This window comes from Oncorhynchus keta, chromosome 29, assembly GCF_023373465.1.
Source record: "Oncorhynchus keta strain PuntledgeMale-10-30-2019 chromosome 29, Oket_V2, whole genome shotgun sequence".
Classification (NCBI taxonomy): domain Eukaryota; kingdom Metazoa; phylum Chordata; class Actinopteri; order Salmoniformes; family Salmonidae; genus Oncorhynchus; species Oncorhynchus keta.
In genome coordinates this window covers 29432127-29453829 of record NC_068449.1, presented here as the reverse complement: position 1 = coordinate 29453829, position 21703 = coordinate 29432127, and the positions used below count along the sequence as shown (strand labels likewise).

Genomic DNA, 21703 nt, shown 5'->3' with positions numbered 1-21703 from the left:
TCATACCTACCACTGTTGTATCGTCTGCGAACTTGATGTTTCAGTTGGAGGCGTGCATGGCCATGCAGTCGTTGGTGAACAAGGAGTACAGGAGGGGGCTGAGAACACACCCTTGTGGGGCCCCAGTGTTGAGTATCAGCTCGGTGGAGATGTTGTTTCCTACCTTCACCACCTGGGGCGGCCCATCAGGAAGTCCAGGACCCAGTTGCACAGGGCAGGGTCAAGATCCAGGGTCACAAGCTTAATGATACGTTTGGAGGATACTATGGTGTTGAATGCTGAGCTGTAGTCAATGAACAGCATTCTTACATAGGTATTCCTCTTGTCCAGATGGGATTTGGCAGTGTGCAGTGTGATGGCGATTGCATCGTCTGTGGGCCTATTGGGGCGGTAAGCAAATTGAAATGGGTCTAGGGTGACAGGCAGGGTGGAGGTGATATGATCTTTGACTAGTCTCTCAAAGCACTTCATGATGACAGACGTGAGTGTCATTTAGTTCTGTTACCTTAGCTTTCTTGGGAACAGGAACAATGGTGGCCATATTGAAGCATGTGGGGACAGCAGATTGGGATTGATTGAATATGTCCATAAACACACCAGCCAGCTGGTCTGCGCATGCTCTGAGGACGCGGCTAGGGACGCCGTCCGGGCCGACAGCCTTGCGAAGGTTAACACGTTTAAAATGTTTTACTCACGTTGGCCACAGAGAAGGAGAGCCCACAGTGTTCGGTAGCGGGCCGCCTCGGTGGCAGTGTATATTCCTCAAAGCGTTGTTTAATTTGTCTGGAAGCAAGACGTCTATGTACACGACGGGTCTGGTTTTCTTTTTGTAATCCGTGATTGCCTGTAGACCCTGCCACAATAGTCTCGTGTTTGAGCCGTTGAATTGCAACTCCACTTTGTCTCTATACTGACACTTTGCTTGTTTGATTGCCTTACGGAGGGAATAACTACACTGTATTTAGTCATTTCCAGTCGCCTTGCCATGATTGAATGTGGTGGTACGTGCTTTCATATTTTGCGCGAATGCTACCATCAATCCACCGTTTGTAGTTAGGGAAGGTTTTAATAGTCACAGGTATTAAACAGTCCCCGGGGCTAAATTATGAAAGACTGTAGTAACGATAAGATCCGATGTGATCTGTTCTGCTTTCGGTACTGGAGAAATTAAGAAAATACCTTTCCTATTTATTATTGCTTCATAAACGTTATCTTGCACATTTTATCTCACCCACCGTTTCTAATTTGCAATAAGATGAAGACATTCGTCTATGAAGCATATTCGCTATTCCCAAATCAAGGAGAGACTTCTCTCGTGCAGAGCCTGTGTGTGTCTCGCACACATCACACACACACACACACACACACACACACACACACCTTAATTAGCGAAGATGGAGGAGAGAACTAAACGTTCAAAAGGCCACAAGTACAACAAGATTTTTGCTTGTAAGGGCGGAAATACAAACAATCTGTCCAAACATCTATGGAAAGTGCATCATGTACAGACAGAGAAATGCAGTTTTCGACTGCCTAGCTCGTAGTTCATCCCTAGTTGCCCGATCTACTTTCGGTATATATGCTAGCAGCCTGGAGCCCACACACGGAGTTAACTCAATTATGAGAAACATGGGGTCATGATCAAAAGTAACCATTAGCCAGCTGATTTAATTTAGGTACGTACCCATAGCTAAACAATCACCCATTTAAAGATTTTGCTACTTTTTTGTTAAAGTTCCAGCTACAATGAACCAACCCACTCCTCCCTCTAATACCGCTGGTCCAAGCCAAAGACAAGCCCAAAGCCCCTTCACGCTGGCACATAGTGTGAGGATGACTGAGGAGAGGATGAATGAGTGCCACCTAACCGTGACCAAGTTCATAGTGATAGGCCTAGACCCCTTTGACACAGTGGAGTCCAAGGCTTTTAGGTAACAGTCAGTCAGTATATATTGAGTTGTATTCATTTTTAGGTTATAGTAGTATAAAAGGGTTGTATGTTAGTCCCATCACTCCACAATACACAACAACACAATAATGAACATTCAAAACATTAAAACCTTTTTTTTATTTTTTTAACTGTAGGGTGATGACAATGCACTCAACGCCAAATATACCCCTCCCTCCAGGAGTTACCTCAGTTACCTCACCGAGCATGTTGACCTAGAGGTCGAGCTCTACAAAGGCCTGCCTCCCATCCCCATGGCTGAAGATACTGTGATGTGGTTTTCTCCCACCACCACTCTGCCCCTCCTCACAAACAGCACAACAAACTACATCTGTGCTCAAGCCTCCTCCACCACTAGCGAGAAGGTATTTTCGATTGCAGGGAACACAATAAGCCAGGAGAGGTCCCGACTTCTGCCAGAGAAGGCAAATATGTTGATCTTTCTCCAGAAGAACTGCTAAGAGCTGGTAGTCCTTTTGCAGCCTACCTTCAAGCCCCACCCGTGTTGCTTTATACCACTATTTTCTTTCGCAGGAAAATATTGTTCATTTAATTTGTTTTACATTTCCATCATCATGTCACGTTTTGACCTTTATTTAGTATGTTCAGGGCGTGAGTTGGGGTGGGCAGTCTATGTTTTGTGTTTCTATGTTTAGATTTCTGTTTCGGCCTAGTATGGTTCTCAATCAGAGGCAGGTGTCGTTAGTTGTCTCTGATTGAGAATCATACTTAGGTAGCCTGGGTTTCACTGTTGGTTTGTGGGTGTTTATTTCCGTGTCTGTGTTTGTCACCACACGGGACTGTTTCGGTTTGGTTTTAGTTTATGTTCATATTTATTGTTTTGTATTTCTTAGTGTTCAGTGTATGTTTTATAATAAACGATATGGACACTCACCACGCTGCGTTTTGGTCCTCCGATCCCTGCTACACCTCTTCTGAAGAGGAGGAAATCTGCCGTTACACATCACAACATTAGAGTCTATAATAGTGATTTATTCGAAACATTCCTGTTTCTTTAGTTGTAAATAACTGTTATTTTACATTTCAGAAAAAAAGCAATGTTAATTCTGTTCTTAATGTTTCGTTTTTTCGTAAAAAAATTACAGAAAACAGAACAATAAGAATACCGTTAAAGTACCGGATCGATAAGCAGTATTGGTAAGAGTAGTAATACCGTTCAAATCTTAACGATACCCATCCTTACAGTGGGTACAACACCTCCTATACACTTCCTTATAAACTCGCTCACCGAGTCAGCGTATATGTAATGTTATTATCGGAGGCTACACGGAACATATCCCAGTCCACGTGATCGAAGCAATCTTGAAGTGAGGAATCCGATTGGTCAGACCAGCGTTGGATAGACCTACGTACGGGCGCTTCCTGTTTTAGTTTCTGCCTTTCGGAGGGGAGCAACAAGATGGAGTATTTTTCAGATTTGCCAAAAGGAGGGCTGGGAGGGCCTTGTATGCATTGCAGAAGTTAAGAGTAGCAATAGTCGAGTGTGTTACTTGCTCGTGAACAACAATCGATATGCTGATAGCATTTAGGTAGCCTTGTTCTCAAATTAGCGTTGTTAAAATCCCAAGCTACAATAAATGCAGCCTCAATTATATATGGTTTTCAGTTTGCATAAGGTCCAGTGAAGTTCCTTGATGGACGTCTTGGTATCCGCTTGCGGGGGGACAAACACGGCCGTGACAATAACCGAGGACAGTTCTCGTGGGAGATAATACAGTTGGCATTTGATTGTGAGGAATTCTAGGTCAGGTGAACAAAAGGACTTGGGTTCTTGTATGCTGTTACAATTACACCATGAGTAGTTAATCATGAAACATACACCTCCCCCTTACCGGAGAGATGTTCATTTCTGTCGGTGCGATGCACTAAAATTACTTGGCTGGATGGACTCCGACAGCATGTATGTTACAATCCCGGAAATCTCTTTGGAAAACAACTCTTACCCAGATTTCGTCGACTTTGTTACCTAGGGACTGGACATTAGTGAGTAATATACTTGGGAGCGGTAGGTGGTTTGTGCGCATCCCAAAGCCTAAATAGAAGACCGCTCCGGGACAATCTCTTCCGGCGGCGTTGTTTTGGGTCGGCCTCTGGAATCAGTTCAAATGCCCTGGGAGATACAGACAAATGATCCGCTTTGGGAAAGTTGTATTCCTGGTCGTAGTGCTGGTTGTGCTGGTAAGTTCACGACTCTCTGATATCCAATAGTTCCTCTCAGTTATTATATACAACACTTCAAGTTTTCTGGGCTAACAATGTAATAAATAATACATAACAAATTAAATACTGCACAGTTTCCTAAGTTCTTGAAGCGAAGCTGCCATCTCTATCGGCGCCATCTTGCAACAAGGTTCTCTGGTATGAAACCAAGATTGAACACTTTGGCCTGAATGCCAAGTGTCACGTCTGGAAGAAACCTGGCACCATCCCTACGGAGAAGCATAGTGGTGGCAGCACCATGCTGTAGGGATGTTTTTTAGCGGCAGAGACTGGGAGACTAATCAGGATCGAGGCAAAGATGATCAGAGCAAAGTACAGAGAAATCCTTGATGAAAACCTGCTCCAGAGCGCTAAGGACCTCAGACTAGGGTGAAGATTCACCTTTCAACAGGACAACGACCCTAGATAACACAGCCAAGACAACGCAGGAGAGGCTTCGGAACAAGTCTCTGAATGTCCTTGAGTGGCCCAGCTAGAGCCCGGACTTGAACCCAATCTAATATCTCTGGAGAGACCTGAAAATAGCTATGCAGCGATGCTCCCCATCTAACCGGAGAGCTTGAGAGGATCTGCAGAGAAGAATGTGAGAAACTCTCCAAATACAGGTGTACCAAGCTTGTAGAGTCATACCCAAGAAGACCTGACGCTGTAATCACTGCCAAAGGTGCTTCAACAAAGTAATGAGGAAAGGGTCTGAATACTTATGCAAATGTGATTAAACTTCTTTTTTTTTTTAAATACATTTCCAAAAATGTCTAAAACACAGTTTTTTTTCTTTGTCATTATGGGGTATTGTGTATACATTGATGGGGGAATTTCATCCATTTTAGAATAAGGCTGTAACGTAACAAAATGTGGAAAAAGCCAAGGGGTCTGAATACTTTACGAATGCACCGTATACTGCGGGTTAGTTGTCTTTTTTCTGAGTGGTAAAAACACACATTTCATACCAACTCCATCCCTCCCGTTTACTTTCACAACAATACCAACCTCGTCTGATCACGGTAGACACCAAAACAGGTCTCAAAAAGCTGGTTCAGAATTACAATATCTAATTTGGTTCCATCTAAAATCGAAAATACATTCAGAGTCAATAGAAGACAGTCTTTGATGGTTGGATTAAATCTCTCTCTCCCTCGTTCTGTCTCTCGGTCTCTCTCATATCAGTGCATGTTGTTACGTGCACCCAATACCAGACAGACTGCATGGTCTCTCATTCTTCTCCACTGAATTTGTCATCGTCTTCACTGATTCCCTTTCATCGTCCTCCTCTTTCTCATCAGTATTCCAAGGGGTCAAAACTAGGAAGACATGTGCACTCTTTATTTTGCTCCCTCCCTCGCTCACTGTTTCTTTCTCTCTCTCACTAACACAAAATCTTGGAAGAATACTACAGTACAAGCTGCTTCATTGTATGCATTGTCTATAAATGGTGTATTGTGCCTTGTTAGAAATTAACCTCTCTCCATGGGATTCAATATTTTGATTATGAAACATGTTGATTTCAACAAAGAACATTTCTGTATTTGTATTGCAAATCCAAAGGAAATTACAACCTGCTTTTGTCAGCACGTCTCTCAAAATGTGGTCTCCAGCTAGTCACCCACCCATGCATGCACACTGCACAAGGTATACAGCCCTATTTTGGTGGCCTCTGATACATTAGAATGCCATGATTCCATCTGAAATACACAGCAAAATTATTGAATACTTGAACAACTTAATCTCCCAGTTTGGTGAAATGAATTGTGGTATTGTGTAGAAAGGCAAACATTTATACGACAGAAAATGCATGAATTCATTGAGTTGTTAGTTGTTTGGGATATTGCCTACATCTATACTGTATGATCAATACTATTTTCTAAGTAAGATAACCCCTTTTTAACAATAAACCTGTCTTCTATTGATATTCAAGATATTCATATCTACCATTTTATTGCAAGTTATGAATTGCGTCAATGATGTTTGTTTTTCAAATTCTGTATTTTATTGGCTCTGTGGCTGTGGACACTAAGGGTAAGAAAACCAATGTGTCATTTCTTTGTTATTTGGGTGAACTCTCTCTTTGGCCTGTCAATCAGTCACTGTGATTGGGATTGTCAGGGGAGGGGGCAGGATGTTTGTCAGTCACAGAGTTGGTATGGTTTCAGACCCGTCAATTAGTTATTGTCAGTTATTGTGGGTGGGAATAGCCCCCCAAAAATCTTCTAATTACATTTATTGAGACAAAAACCTAAGAAATGAGGCTGTATTCTATCAAGTAAACATACATTCCGTGTTTACAAAACAATATAGAATTGCAGGAAACTGGTTTTCAGGGGGTGACCCCCAGACTCCCACCATAGTGTGCACCCACACTTTTATACAAAGTCATGCTTTCATGAATACACCTACAGGTATGAATGAAGAAATAAGCAGTTGTTAAACATGGGCTTTGCTACACAGAAAGCAACAGTTGACAACTCCATAGTCAGCACTTCATTCAAATCAGTAGGCCTATATCAATATCTGTAATAATACCATATAATTATCATGAGCTTTTATAACCGTCAATATTGTTTTTTTAAAATCATATTTTGGTCCAGAATGAGGCTCTCTCCACTACCGATTGTTCCTTCAGTGAGGATTCAACATCTTCCTCGAATGTTTTCATAATTTATCTGCAGATAATCACCGAAAAACAGTAATAGCCTACCATTATTCAAATTAGGGAGCCAAACTAACGGTCCACTCACCTATGCAATTCGGTTCCTGACATTCACCCAAAAGAGACATTCAAAAATAGCTGTTCGTTCACAAACAGCCCATCACTAGGCTACACTGACGTCACTTTAGTGGTCCCTGGAAAATCTCGACATGAGCTTGAATCCTAAGAAAATACACACAAGTTCTATAGTTTACTTGTCCCAACGCGATACCATGGACATATAACTACGTTGTATGATTTATGAATAGCAAAGGGATATAGGAGTTTGACTTTATTCAGTTCGGCACCTTTTATAATCTAGTCAACACAATCAAAGCACAGTAAACACAGTCAATAGCCTATGCGGCCCAACTCCGTGGCTTGCTAAATTAAACACGCAAAATAAATTAATGTGCCACAAAACGAGAATTAAGTGGATTTCAACTCACCGTTACCACTTACATTTACATGGGACGTATAAATTCACTCACAGGAGACGAAGAAGCATCATGCTTTTTCTTCTGTCTGAAAATACATTTGACTGCAGCCAACCACAGTGCACAAAAATAACACAGGTACCGAGAGGCGGGACAGGCAGCAGATTGACAGACCAGCAGAGTTTCCCTGTCATCGCTCCATTTGTCTAAGCCCTGTCAATAGATCACTTGAAGATGCATCATTTCATTCACTCTAGGGGGAGAAGGCTATATGGACTTTTCTGACTAGAGAATTGAAACTTTTAAATGAAAAGAAGCCTAGTTACTTTTTCCACTTCATAAATTATCCGACTGCCAATTGATCTGTTAATGGCCGTTTTGCCGATTACTGTTATTCTTATTGTGTTACTTTTTATTATTACTTTTTATTTTAGTCAACTTGGTAAACATTTTCTTAACTCTTCTTGAACTGCACTGTTGGTTAAGGGCTTGTAAGTAAGCATTTCACTGTAAAGTCTACACTTGTATTCTGCGCATGTGACAAATAGTTTGATTCGATTTGGTCGAAACCGCTGATCATCCATAACCTGTCATTACTTCTACTTCTAGAATTCCAACACAAGCAAACATCAAATTACAAAACAAAATTCCACAGCACAGCACCCTACATCTGTGATTTGTTCACTAGTTAGGATATCTACCTTGTGCATGACAAGTGCTTTTTCCAACAATTGTTTACAGACAGATTATTTCACTTATAATACACTGTATCACAATTCCAGTGGGTCAGACATTTACATACACCAAGTTGACTGTGCCTTTAAACAGCTTGGACAATTCCAGAAAATGATGTCATGGCTTTAGAAGCTTCTGATAGGCTAATTGACATCATTTGAGTCAATTGGAGGTGTACCTGTGGATGTATTTCAAGGCCTACCTTCAAACTCTGTGCCTCTTTGCTTGACATCATGGGAACATCAAAAGAAATCAGCCAAGACAGCAGAAAAACAATTGTAGACCTCCACAAGTATGATTCATCCTTGGGAGCAATTTCCAAATGCCTGAAGGTACCACGTTCATCTATACAAACAATAGTACGCAAGTATAAACACCATGGGACCAGGCAGCCGTCATACAGCTCAGGAAGGAGACGTCTCCTAGAGATGAACGTACTTTGGTGCAAAAAGTGCAAATCAATCCCAGAACAACAGCAAAGGACCTTGTGAAGATGCTGGAGGAAACAGGTACAAAAGTATCTATATCCACAGTAAAAAGAGTCCTATATCACATAACCTGAAAGGCCGCTCAGCAAGGAAGAAGTCACTGCTCCAAAACCACCATAAAAAAAGCCAGACCATGGTTTCAAACTGCACATGTGGACAAAGATAATACTTTTTGGAGAAATGTCCTCTGGTCTGATGAAACAAAAATAGAACTGTTTGGCCATAATGACCATCGTTATGTTTGGGGGACAAAGTGGGAGGCTTGCAAGCCGAAGAACACCATCCCAACCGTGTAGCATGGGGGTGGCAGCATCATGTTGTGGGGGTGCTTTGCTGCAGGAGGGACTGGTGCACTTGACAAAATAGATGGCATCATGAGGAGGAAAATTAATTATATATTGAAGCAACATCTCAAGACATCAGTCAGGAAGTTAAAACTTGGTCACAAATGGGTCTTCCAAATGGACAATGATCCCAAGACTCCTCCCTATTTGTGGCAAAATCGCTTGAGGACAACAAAGTCAAGGTATTGGAGTGGCCATTACAAAGCCCTGACCTCAATCCTATAGAAAATGAGTGGTAAGAACTGAAAAAGCGTGTGCAACCAAGGAGGCCAACAAGAAAGGCCAGTTAGACCAGCTCTGTCAGGAGGAATGGGACAAAATTCACCCAACTTATTGTGGGAAGCTCGTGGAAGTCTACCTGAAATGTTTGACCCAAGTTAAACAATTTAAAGGCAATGCTGCCAAATACTAATTCAGTGTATGTAAACTTCTGACCCACGGAATGTGATGAAAGTAATAAAAGCTGAAATAAATCACTCTACTTTTATTCTGACATTTCACATAATTAAAATCAAGTGGTGATCCTGACTGACTTAAGACAGGACATTTTTCTAGGATTAAATGTCAGGAATTGTGAAAAACGGGCTAAAGTGTATGTAAACCTCCGACTTCAACTTGTATGTATGTATGACTGAATGTGTGTGTGAGTTCGTAGCAGCAGCATGGTTGGGAGGGGGCAGCCACCATGGCCCCAAGGCAGCAGCCCCAACCCCACAGCCTGGGGACGATAACGTAACCGCTCCCCTCCTCACTACACCATCCACGCACGCGTGCACACACAAAATGGGGGGCAGGTACCCTACCAGTTAGAGTGTTAGGCCAGTAACCGAAAGGGTGCTAGTTCGAATCCCTTGAGCAAGGCACTTAACCCTAATTGCTCTAGGGTTGGCGTGGATAATGGCTGACACTGGCCATGACCCCACTCTCTGAGGGTGTCTCTTAGTGGGAGATGGGATATGCAAAAACACATTTCCAAATCACACGTGTATTAATACACACTTTTACATGTGTGAAATAGGACAAATATAAGCACTCACCACCTGACCACATGTTGCTTATATTACAGGGACCACTACATTACTTAATAGCTCAATTACCAAAGACAATGGCTTAATTATAGAGTGGCAAGAACATCAAATGTGGACTGTCACAAAGAATTGAAAGGATGGTAATGGAGTTGGTAGTGTCTGTTCAGGGCTCCAGCCAGTCAGTTATAGGACGCATCCCAAATTGCACCCTACTATTCCTATAGTGCACATCTTCTGACCAGAGCTAAAGCGGTTAGTGTTTAATGGTATCCCTGTGCGTCAGTTGGAATTCACTTATTGTAGCCTACATTATGCGTTGAGGTACAGCTGGTTCAAATCCCCGAGACGACTAGGTGAAACATCTGTTGAGGTGCACTTGAGCAAGGCCATTTCTCCCATAAGTCACTCTGGCTAAGAGAGTCTGCTAAATGGCTCAAATGTTAAATGTAATTGGTATACTACTGTATGTTTCATACATTTCCTTACATGAGTTTGACATTGTGTTGACACCATTAAATTATATTACGTTTCTGTACTGTGTTGCTACACTAAAGCAAAACCTATTGCTGATGTTGAACAACATGGTAGGGCAAAATAGTGATATATGTTGGACCACCCTGATCCCTGGTATTGTGGCAGATACAAACAGCTAAACAAACTACAGGCTTTCATTTATAGCCATTGACTTCATGTCCATGCATAGAATAGAAAGGTACAGGCATGGAGACCGATGGTCCTGTACTGTATTCAACATTCAAGTGACAGCTCAAAAGTAAGTGAATAGAATTAATCAATTAAATTACAAAATCAATAAAATCTATTTAAAAAGTGGATACCCATCTCAGCTTCAGACTAAACGGTTCACTCCCCATGAATAGAAACCTAATACCTATCAGCAAGCAACCCACACCCAAGAAATTAAATTACATTCATCCAGTAGCGATGATTCCCCCTCACTACAATTATACCATATTGTACTATGATTACTTTCTCCATTGTAAATTCAAATCACACACACATTCTAGGAAATGAATTACTGAAGTAATCAAAGTCTATTCAAGTGAAGATTACTTAAGTGTCTGAAAAAAAGTTAAAAGACCAAATTGACCACAAAACTATCGTTTAGCGGCATGTTATGTTAGTAAATGTAATCTTAATTCCTTATTGCCCTTTTGAAAATACTTTCATTTGGAGTAATAATCATACAATTTTGAGAAAACTTTGAACAATTACCCTTTTGAAATGTTAATTGCCTTTATGTCCCCTTCAACCAAAGTGACTGCAGCTAAACCTGCATTTTTTACGACGTACAGTGCATTCAGAAAGTATTCAGACCCCTTGACTTGTTCCACATTTTGTTACTATACAGCCTTATTCTAAAATTGATCAAATATATACGTTTTTCTGAAATATACAAACAAACCCCATAATGACAAAGCGAAAACAGGTTTAGACATTTTTGCAAATGTATATACAACTTTTTTTATTTTTTTATATACAAAATACCTTCATTACATAAGTATTCAGACCCTTTGCTATGAGTCTCAAAATTGAGCTCAGGTGCATCCTGTTTCCATTGATCATCCTTGAGATGCTTCTACAACTTGATTTGAGTTCACCTGTGGTAAATTCAATTGATTAGACATGATTTGGAAAAGACACACACCTGTCTATATGGTTCCACAGTTGATCCTTCTGTAGCTCAGTTGGTAGAGCATGGCACTTGTAACGCCAGGGTAGTGGGTTCGATTCCCGGGACCACCCATATGTAGAATGTATGCACACATGACTGTAAGTCGCTTTGGATAAAAGCGTCTGCTAAATGGCATATTATTATTATTATTATTATAGTGCATGTCAGTGCAAAAACCAAGCAATGGGGTTGAAGGAATTGTCCGTAGAGCACCGAGACAGGATTGTGTCAAGGCACAGATCACGGGAAGGATTGAAAGCATTGAAAGTCCCCTAGAAACACAGTGGCCTCCAACATTTTTAAATGGAAGAACTTTGGAACCGCAAAGACTCTTGCTGGAGCTGGCCAAAATGGGAGAACCTTCCAGAAGTACAACCAGCCCACTAAGAGTTTGCCAAAAGGCACCTAAAAGACTCTGGCCATGAGAAATAAGATTCTCTGGTCTGATGAAACCAAGATTGAACTCTTTGGCCTGAATTCCAAGCATCACGTCTGGAAGAAACCTGGCACCATCCCTACGGTGAAGCATGGTGGTGACAGCATCATGCTGTGGGGATGGTTTTCACTGGCAGGTAATGGGAGACTAGTCAGGTTCGAGGCAAAGATGAATGGAGCAAAGTAGAGAGATCCTTGATTAAAACCTGCTCCAGAGGGTCCAGGACCTCAGAGTGGGGTGAAGGTTCGACTTCCAGCAGGACAACGACTCTAAGCACACAGCCAAGACAACGCAGGAGTGTCTTCAGGACAAGTCTCTGAATGTTCTTGAGTGGTCCAGCCAGAACCCGGACTTGAACATGATCTAACCTCTTTTATTTTATTTTACCTTTATTTAACCAGGCAAGTCAGTTAAGAACACATTCTTATTTTCTATCTGGAGAGATCTGAAAATATCTGAGCAGCAATGCTCTCCATCCAACCTGACAGAGCTTGAGAGGATCTGCAAAGAAAAATGGGAGAAACTCCCCAAATACAGGTGTGCCAAACTTTTAGCGTCATACCCAAGAATACTTGAGGCTGTAATCGCTGTCAAAGGTGCTTCAACAAAGTACTGAGTAAAGGGTCTGAATACTTATGTAAAATGTGATTGGTTTTTATTTTTAATGAATTAGCAAAAATGTCTAAACATGTTTTTGATTTTTTTTAATTATGTGGTATTCTTTTTAGATTGAAAATGAAAAAGATTTAATACATTTTAGAATAAGTCTGTAACGTAACAAAATGTGGAGAAGGTCAAGGGGTCTGAAAACTTTCAGTACACATGTAGGATCTTCATTTGAACCAATTTAAACCTGCAACAATAGGAAATGTGAATTATTACGTGGATTATAATTCATGTGCAGTTTTGTATGGGTTGATACATTTTTCACAAGGGAAAATTAAGTAAAATTTCTGAAGTGGAAATTACAAACTTCTAAAGCCTTTTTAAACCTCAAATGCACTAGAAGCTTTACATTTCCTGTTCTCCTGCAACAGGGTGATTAAATGTAGATCCTACATCTATACATATGACTCCTTATCAATCGTTATTCTTCTCATAGACTGCACGTCCATGCCAAGACTTGAATCATCGCGTGTCAAAGACAGACACTTTCTGACAACTGAAGTAGTTTGAAGAATTCTCATTGCTAAACCATGGTATTTCATTGTAATATTTTTTTTGTTAAATGGTTATCAATAAGTTATATAAAGACAACAGGCAGGTGACTTACTGCATTAAGATGAAGATGATGAGTGTGAAGCCTGCCATGACGATGAAGGGCATGCCAGGGAAGGTGGGCAGGGTCAGAGGGAACAGTCCATTAAACATCACCGCTGCAAACATAATACATGTGGTCTCCACAGACGCAGAGAAGGAGAACATCGCACCTGCAGGGTCACAAAAGAAACACGGGTTTATGCAAAGCCTTACGTTGACAGAGTTCCATCAACTGAACTCATGAACGTTGCAATAGTTGTCGAAACTCTCCAAATATAAGGCTCTGAGTTTTCAGCGGTTCTAAGTTTGAAGACACAAATTATTCTAAGCATTGATTTCTGTGTTACAAATTACTTTTTTTTGGTGTGACTGTAAAAGAAAATAGTTGACTACCCTAGAAAAGAAGAGTTTAGACTACCAACAGAGGTTTAAATATGTAATGTTTTCAGATGTCTGTACTTTCATTGAAAGCATTGTTTAAGTACACACAGTCCAGGTTGAATAACTTTGAACATGAAGACAAAATTTGATTTGATATCATTGTGTATTTGTCACATGCACTGAATACAACAGGTGGTAGACCTTAAATTGAAATGCTTACTTACAAGAGATTAACCATCAACGCAGTTAAGAAAATACCACAAAAAAAGAGAAAACCAAATAATTAAAGAGCAGCAGTAAATAACAATAGCTGGGCTATATACAGGGGGTACCGGTACAGAGTCAATATGCAGGGGCACCGGTGTCGAGGTAATTATGTACATGCAGGTAGGGTTATTAAGGTGGCTATACATAGATAATAACAGAGTAGCAGCAGCGTAGAGAGGGGTGCAAATAGTCTGGGTAGCCATTTGATTAGCTGTTCAAGAGTCTTATGGCTTGGGGGAAGAGGCTGTTTAGAAGCCTATTGGACCTAGACTTGGCGCTCTGGTACCACTTGCCATGCGGTACCAGAGAGAACAGTCTATGATTAGGGCTACTGGAGTCTTAGACAATTTTAGGGCCTTCCTCTGACACCACCTGGTATAGAGGTCCTGGATGGCAGGAAGTTTGGCCCCGATGTGATATACTGGGCCGTACACATTACCCTCTGTAGTGCCTTGCGATCGGAGGCCGAGCAGTTGCCATACCAGGCAGGAATGCAACCAGTCAGGATGGTGCAGCTGTAGAACCTTATGAGGATCTGAGGAACCGTGCCAAATCTTCTCAGTCTCCTGAGGGGGAATAGGCTTTGTTGTGCCTTCTTCATGACTGTCTTGGTGTGGTCAGACCATGTTAGTTTGTTGATGATGTGGATGCCAAGGAACTTGAAGCTCTCAACCTGCTCCACGACAGCCTCATCGATGATGAGGCAGCTCTACCCTTTAGCTCAGTGCGAATGTTTCCTGTAATCCATGGCCTCTGGTTGGGGTATGTACGTACAGTCACTCTGGGGACGACGTTCTCTATGTACTTATTGATAAAGCCAGTGACTGATGTGGTATACTCCTCAATGCTATCGGAAGAATCTCGGAACATATTCCAGTCTATGCTAGCAAAACAGTCCTGTAGTTTAGCATCTGCTCATCTGACCACTTTTTTTTTATATATACCGAGTCACTGGTGCGTCCTGCTTTAATTTGACTTGTAAGCAGGAACCAGGAGGATAGTTATGGTCAGATTTGTCAAATGGAGGGCGAGGGAGAGCTTTGTAGAAGTCTCTGTGTGTGGAGTAAATGTGGTCTAGAATTTTTTTCCCTCTGGTTGCACATTTAACATGCTGATTGAAATTCAGTAAAATTGATTTAAGTTTCCCTGAATTAAAATCACCGGCCAATAGGAGAGCCGCCTCTGGTTGAGTTTTTTCCTGTTTGCTTATAGCGGAATACAGCTCATTTTGTGCGGTTTTAGTGCCAACCTCGTTCTGTGGTGGTATGTGGACAGCTACAAGAAATACAGATGAAAACTCTAGGTAGATAGTGTGGTCTACTGCTTATCATGAGATACTCTACCTCAGGCTAGCAAAACCTAGAGACTTCCTTGTACATTGTGCACCAGCTGTTGTTTACATAAATGTGTAGGCCCCTCCCCGTGTCTTACCAGAGACTGCTCTTCTGTCTTGCCGATAGAGTGTATAACCCGCCAGCTATATGTTCTTAATGTCATCGTTCAGCCACAACTCAGTGAAACAGAAGATATTACAGTTTTTAATGTCCCGTTGGTAGGATATCCGTTCTTTCAGTTCGTCCCATTTATTTTCCAGCGATTGAACGTTAGCTAGCAGACCGGAAGGCAAGGGCAGATTAACCACTCATCGCCTGATCCTCGCAAGGCACCCCGATCTTTTGCCTCTAAATCTCAGTTACCTTCTGCAGCGAATCACGGGGATCATGGCCTGGTCGCGTGTCTGCAGTATATCCCACGCGTTCGACTCATTGAAGAACTCCTCGTCCTATTTGAGGTGAATAATCCCGGGTTCTGATGTCCAGAACCTCTTTTCGGTCACAAGAGACGGTAGCAGCAACATTATGTACAAAACAAGTTAAGAACAGAGCGAAAATAAATAAATAGCATGATTGGTTGAGTCGTTAAGATGGCAGCCCTACCCTCCGGCGCTATCATGAATGACATAGTATTGCTCTGCGATGTTGTGACTGTGCTTATGTAACAGTATAACTTTAGACCGTCCCCTCGCCCATACCCGGGCGCGAACCAGGGACCCTCTGCACACATCAACAACAGTCACCCACGAAGCATCGTTTCCCATCGCTCCACAAAAGCCGCAGCCCTTGCAGAGCAAGGGGAACCACTACTTCAAGGTCTCAGAGCAAGTGATGTCACCGATTGAAACGCTATTTAGCGCGCACCACAGCTAACTAAGCTAGCCGTTTCACATCCGTTACACTTACAGTACCAACTAGAGATGCATAAGATGAATATGGAGCAGAGGGAGGGAAATCTTAAGTGGTTCCAACATGGAGTACTTGATCTGAGAGAAAGACTGGCTGCTAGCTACGTACTTTTTTTATGTCAACTTAAAAGTGGCAGTGCAACATGCCTTTAGAATAAAAACTATGGGAAAACAAAACATTGTTTCTTACATGAACAAACGGTACAGGTTGTACATAAATGCAACAGCAGGCTTTGCATTTCACATAATTATACAGGGGCATTTCAGTAGCTAAGTATCGAGACAAGGTAGCTATTTTAACTCTTGAAAATCTTGATTGCTATTCAATGTTATTTTGCCTGCAAGAACAGTATCATTACTAGTGGTGCAATGATTTGAGAAATAACACAAATGTTACCAATCTTTCAATGCAGGTATACATTCTACATAGTATTGTTTCAATAAAATGACTGAATAAGAGAAAGGAATAACAAAATATTACTGTGCATCATTTGTTCACCCAACCATTCTCTGATGTGGCCATGATGGACTTACGGAGAACACGGAATATCCACGAGGCTGCTGGCTCTTTTCTCTATGCTGAGGATCTCAAGGTTCATCAAAATATAATAACATGCATATTTCTCTCAGGAGTTGGACTTGAGCAACAGGGAACATTCTGGGTCAAAAGTCCAATGTTAAACTGTCTCTTCATTTCAGTCACGTTGAAGTGTAATGTAAGGTACGCCTTGCAACTTATTCCGCTTGCTCTTTAGGGGGCTCGGTCAGGTTACTGTCAGGCACTTTGTGAACACTTGATGTAAAAAGGGCTTTATAAGTCAAATGTGATGGAGCAAATGTGGTGGAGCTCAAGACCCACCTTGTTCGTCTGGCTCTACGATGGTGGAGGACAGAGAGCGGATGACAGCCTGAGTGATGCCAGCAGGGGCAGACACCACAGCCACTGGGGGGAAGGGAGAGACAGGAAATGGCAGGGGAGGACAGACAGAACAAAATGAGGACAGACAGGACAGAACAGGACAAATGGGCAGATGGGACAAGGGACAGACAGGACAGGGCGACAGACAGGTCAAGAGGGCAAACATGACATGAGGGCAGACAGGAAAGGAGGACATTTAACCCAGAAGAGGACAGACGGGACAGAAGGACAGACAGGACCGACAGGACAGAGGAGGACAGACAGGATAGAGCAGAACAAGACAAAAGTTACATTAAAAAACTATGAGACATATTAGCCAATAAACTGCATTATCTATGAGATAAGGTTGATGTTATTAAGCTCAGGCTCGTTAAAGGGGAGGTGAGGGTAAGGCATTGCATTCTCCTTTATTAGAATATAGTTTAAAGCCTAATCATCACAAATGAGGATGTGTGTGTGTTCGTGTGTGTGCGCGCATGTAGGTGTGCTGTATGTGTACTTATTATGTTTGTTACTTAAAAAGGTGCACTATGCAGAAAAGGCTCTGTAATTTCCTGGTGGCTAAAATTCAAATAGTTGGCCCAATTTACCATAACCAAACATTTGTATTTTCAGCTGTTAGAAGCTGGTGTACAAAACCGAAAGTAAAAGATAAAGACGAAACGTAAGAACGGGAAGCAGAAATAGCACCCCCAAAAAGTTACATATTGCAGCTTTAAAACATGCAGTCAGACGAACCAACTCCTGCCCGGCTATGGAAATGGGGGTGATGACTCTGAAGCTGTACCAGCGTGCTAACCCTCATTATTCCAGACAAAGGAAGAGAGCAGAATGCAGATATCTGGTGAGGTTGCAGCTAATTATTCACATAATGCTTAAAAGTGTGTGTGTGGTCACGCCACTCATCTCCCCTCTTAAAATGCTTTAGTCCACCTCCACGTTGATTAGAATAACAATTTCCACAACTATTTATTTAATTAAGGATATCAATACCCATCCTGTACATCTCCCTCAGTCTCAAAAGCTTGTCTGACCACTAGGCTGGCACAATGCACTGTTATCCTAAAGGAGGCTGTGTTTAAGCAGCTCGTCAGGAAAATGACAACTTTACATACTCCAAGACAAAATGATTTGTGTCTCTTTTTAATTCAAGCACAGCAGTGTCTAAGTGTGTCAACATCATCACAACAACTCCTGGCTAAAATCCAATCCAGCCTGTACTGTAACGCTGCAGTCTTAACCTCATCAGTTACGAAGGTCTCTGCATGAAACCTTTCAAATATTTATTATTTTATACCAGGGGTGGCCACCCTCCTCCCAAAGAGGGAGAGGCCCTGCATCTACATGCTTACTCCAACCCTGCTGTAACACACCTGATACAGCCAATCAGGGTCCTGGTGGGTAGCCAATTCCTAGAATCAAGTGTGTTAGATTAGGGTTGGAGCAAAAGCCTGCAGGAGGGTAACTCTACAGGAGGACGGTAAACTCTACAGGGGGACGGTAAGGCACCAAAACTTTTATATTTGAGAAAACATCAGGGATTTTATTAATTGTGTCTCAGAGTAGGAGTGCTGATCTATCCGTATTCTTAAAACACTTTGTGAATAGCGGCCCAGAATTTCATATTAGTTCAGTACATCATCAATCCGTGCATAGGTCCCCTCACCTAGAAACACCATCCATGTGTTTGTGGAGAAGGCCATTAGAACTAAGCCTGCTGTCCTGAAGAGAACACTCACTTTGGCCAGAGTCATCTCTCCTACCACTCTCATAAGCAGAGGGAAGATCCCCAGCAGGGTAAACCCCTAGGACAAAACATTACATACCTTTAGACATTCTCTACTTCTTATTGCATATTAATGATTGTTTGATGCTTGATTGGAAGTTGAATAAATTGGATACATTGAGTGATGGGATCATAGAGTCTATTATTCCTAACAATTAACAATCTGCAATTACAGTTGGGCAATCAATTTACTGGTCGCTCTTAAAAACACAATTTTGGGTAATTTGGGAAAGTTTGCTGTTTGGCTTTTCTACAACGAGTCATTATATGTTGGAACCGCATTCCTTAGTTAGCCAAAACACTGCATCAATTAACCTTTAGAGATTGTGTCAAAACAACAAACATGGATATTTATGTACGTGTGTGTAGGCTATATATGTGCGTGCATACACTTCACGCCCGAGTGTGTGTGTGTGTGTGTGTGTGTGTGTGTGTGTGTGTGTGTGTGTGTGTGTGTGTGTGTGTGTGTGTGTGTGTGTGTGTGTGTGTGTGTGTGTGTGTGTGTGTGTGTGTGTGTGTGTGTGTGTGTGTGTGTGTGTGTGCGCGCGCGCGTCTGTCTATGCCCGTCAGAGTGCTTGTGTGTAATGTGACTCATTTGCCCTCTTTGTCTAAAAGCTGACAGATTTGATTTAATTATCCCGTCCAGCTCAGGGTGACAAGTTGCCAGTGTCCTCATCCCCCCTCTGCCCCCTTCCCTCACCAGCAGTCTCAAATCTACACTAGGAAACATAATAGGAATGCATAAACGTTTCCCTGAGAAGGTCAGCTTTCTATGTTTTTACTTCAATCAACTAATTAGAGCTTGTGGTGTTTGTGGTGTTTAATCATTCTTATGGAACTCTGCTCTGCCCTGATTACAAGTCAATCTCATTCTCAACCTTTAAGCCAATTACTAAAAGCTACCTCAAGGAGAGGAGCCGTGAACCCACCCCTGCTGCCCTCCCAGACCTGCTATGGAGGAGAAGTAATACATTTCATTGACAATTCCATAACCCTTTGATATTCTATTATGTAACTAACATTAATATTGGGGATGGATTACATGTGTTAGTTTAGCCGAGGCTACAAGCTGCTCATCTTCTCCTCTTAATTCCCCGAGCTCTCCCTTGTTTTTTTTAACTTTCACTGTTTGAATCCCGAGAGCTAAAAACAAACCCTGTAGTTTTCCCCTCTTCTAAAGTCTTTCATCTGTTGGTAATTAAAGTATGTTTGTGTGTTTGTAGCAGAGGGCAAGAAGCAACACTCAGACATCCCCCATAGACTACGGACTTAATACACCTCCTCCTCCAAATCGATGCGGCTGCCTGCCTCAGAGTCAGCCCAACAAAAGGCAGCAGAGCGTTCTGAGAGCCCCTGTGGCACCGTGCGGAGCAGTTGAGCCGACAGACTAAATGGGAAAGCGTCGCCTCTCCGATCTGGATTCTGAGCTCTTTAACAAGCAGTCTTTGTTTAAGTGTCACATCAAGGCAAGACATCGACCCAGACTCATTCATGAGATCACGAAGGACGAAGACAGAGACACTCAAGTACCCCCCCACACACACACACACACACACAATCATACCCCCAAAGGGTCCCTTGAAATACATACAGCATCTGAGTTGTAACTGCTGTGAACATATTAAAACTATGGTTGCTATTGGTTCAGATCGGTAAAGGTCTTGTTTGGATGTTTTTTGTGTGGTTTCAGCTATTTTTATTTAAACTATTTTTGTTTCTGTTTTGCCGTTATGTGGTTTGGGATTTCTAAAACAAGGTGAAACGGTAAGAATGTGTTATTGTAAATGTGTGGGGACCGGATGGTACTATGAACTCTTGCTCTGAGCCATGGGACATAGCTAGTGCATATCATTAACTATCATCCAATCCATGGCCAGTCAAGTGGAGACCTGTGGACCTTGGTTTGGAAAGTCACACGTGGGTAACTAAGCCCAGTACGCAGACAGAGGAACAGTAATCATGTGATCTGAGTCATGTGCAAATGTTTTCACAACATTACGCAATGACCATTGGCAGTACTCTAGGAACATATAAAGCCAAAGGCCATGGGATCATCATTGTTTCAGTTAGATTTAGTTTTATGATTGAATCAGCTGAACAAATAAACCCATAGTATAATGCAAACAAATGTAGCAAACAAATGTAGCTTCCATTTGAAATGTACAGTACAGAGCTGGACCTCTAGTTATGTGGATCAGACTTTGCACCATATCATCCAAATCTTTACATATTACTGTCTTATTACAGTATAATTGTCAATGCATTTCTCAGTGATTTGAGTCTTTAGTTGCTGGGGAAATCAATTGATGTTTGCCTTTTGGTGCATCTAAATCATAATCATGACCTTTCTGATGAAGCAGAGCCACTTACTAACAGCAGCATCTGGGCTGATTTGAACACGCCATACAGTTCAGTTGTGAACTCCCTTGGCTCGTACTTCAAATAGAGCAGGGAGATAGCCTGCTCTCCTGGAGGGAGGAAACACACACACACACACACACACACACACACACACACACACACACACACACACACACACACACACACACACACACACACACACACACACACACACACACAGAGAATTATTGCAAACGTAATCAATGTTTAGAGCGAGTTTAAGATATAGAGGAAAGGTTCATATAGAGTTGTAATGCAGTTATTGTGGTGGAATATTACTTGTCGGTTATATATACAGTACCAGTCAAAAGTTTGGACACCATTTCATTCAAAGTGTTTTTCTTTAATTTACTATTTTCTGCATTGTAAAATAATAGTAAAGACATCAGAACTATGAACACATATGGAATAA

The 21703-nt window shown here is 41.8% G+C and overlaps 1 protein-coding gene across 1 annotated transcript in view; it reads right to left on the bottom strand.

Annotated features, from left to right (window-relative positions):
* Nucleotides 1-21703, bottom strand: part of zgc:174356 (uncharacterized protein LOC100137120 homolog) — a 38299-nt gene that overhangs the window by 11895 nt on the left and 4701 nt on the right. Inside the window, exons 3-6 of the mRNA XM_052486409.1 lie at nt 21262-21359; nt 18772-18910; nt 17046-17129; nt 13310-13466 (exon numbers count right to left, since the gene is read on the bottom strand). Of these exons, the coding sequence (XP_052342369.1) occupies nt 13310-13466; nt 17046-17129; nt 18772-18910; nt 21262-21359 (478 nt within the window). The remainder of the gene's footprint in view (nt 1-13309; nt 13467-17045; nt 17130-18771; nt 18911-21261; nt 21360-21703) is intronic.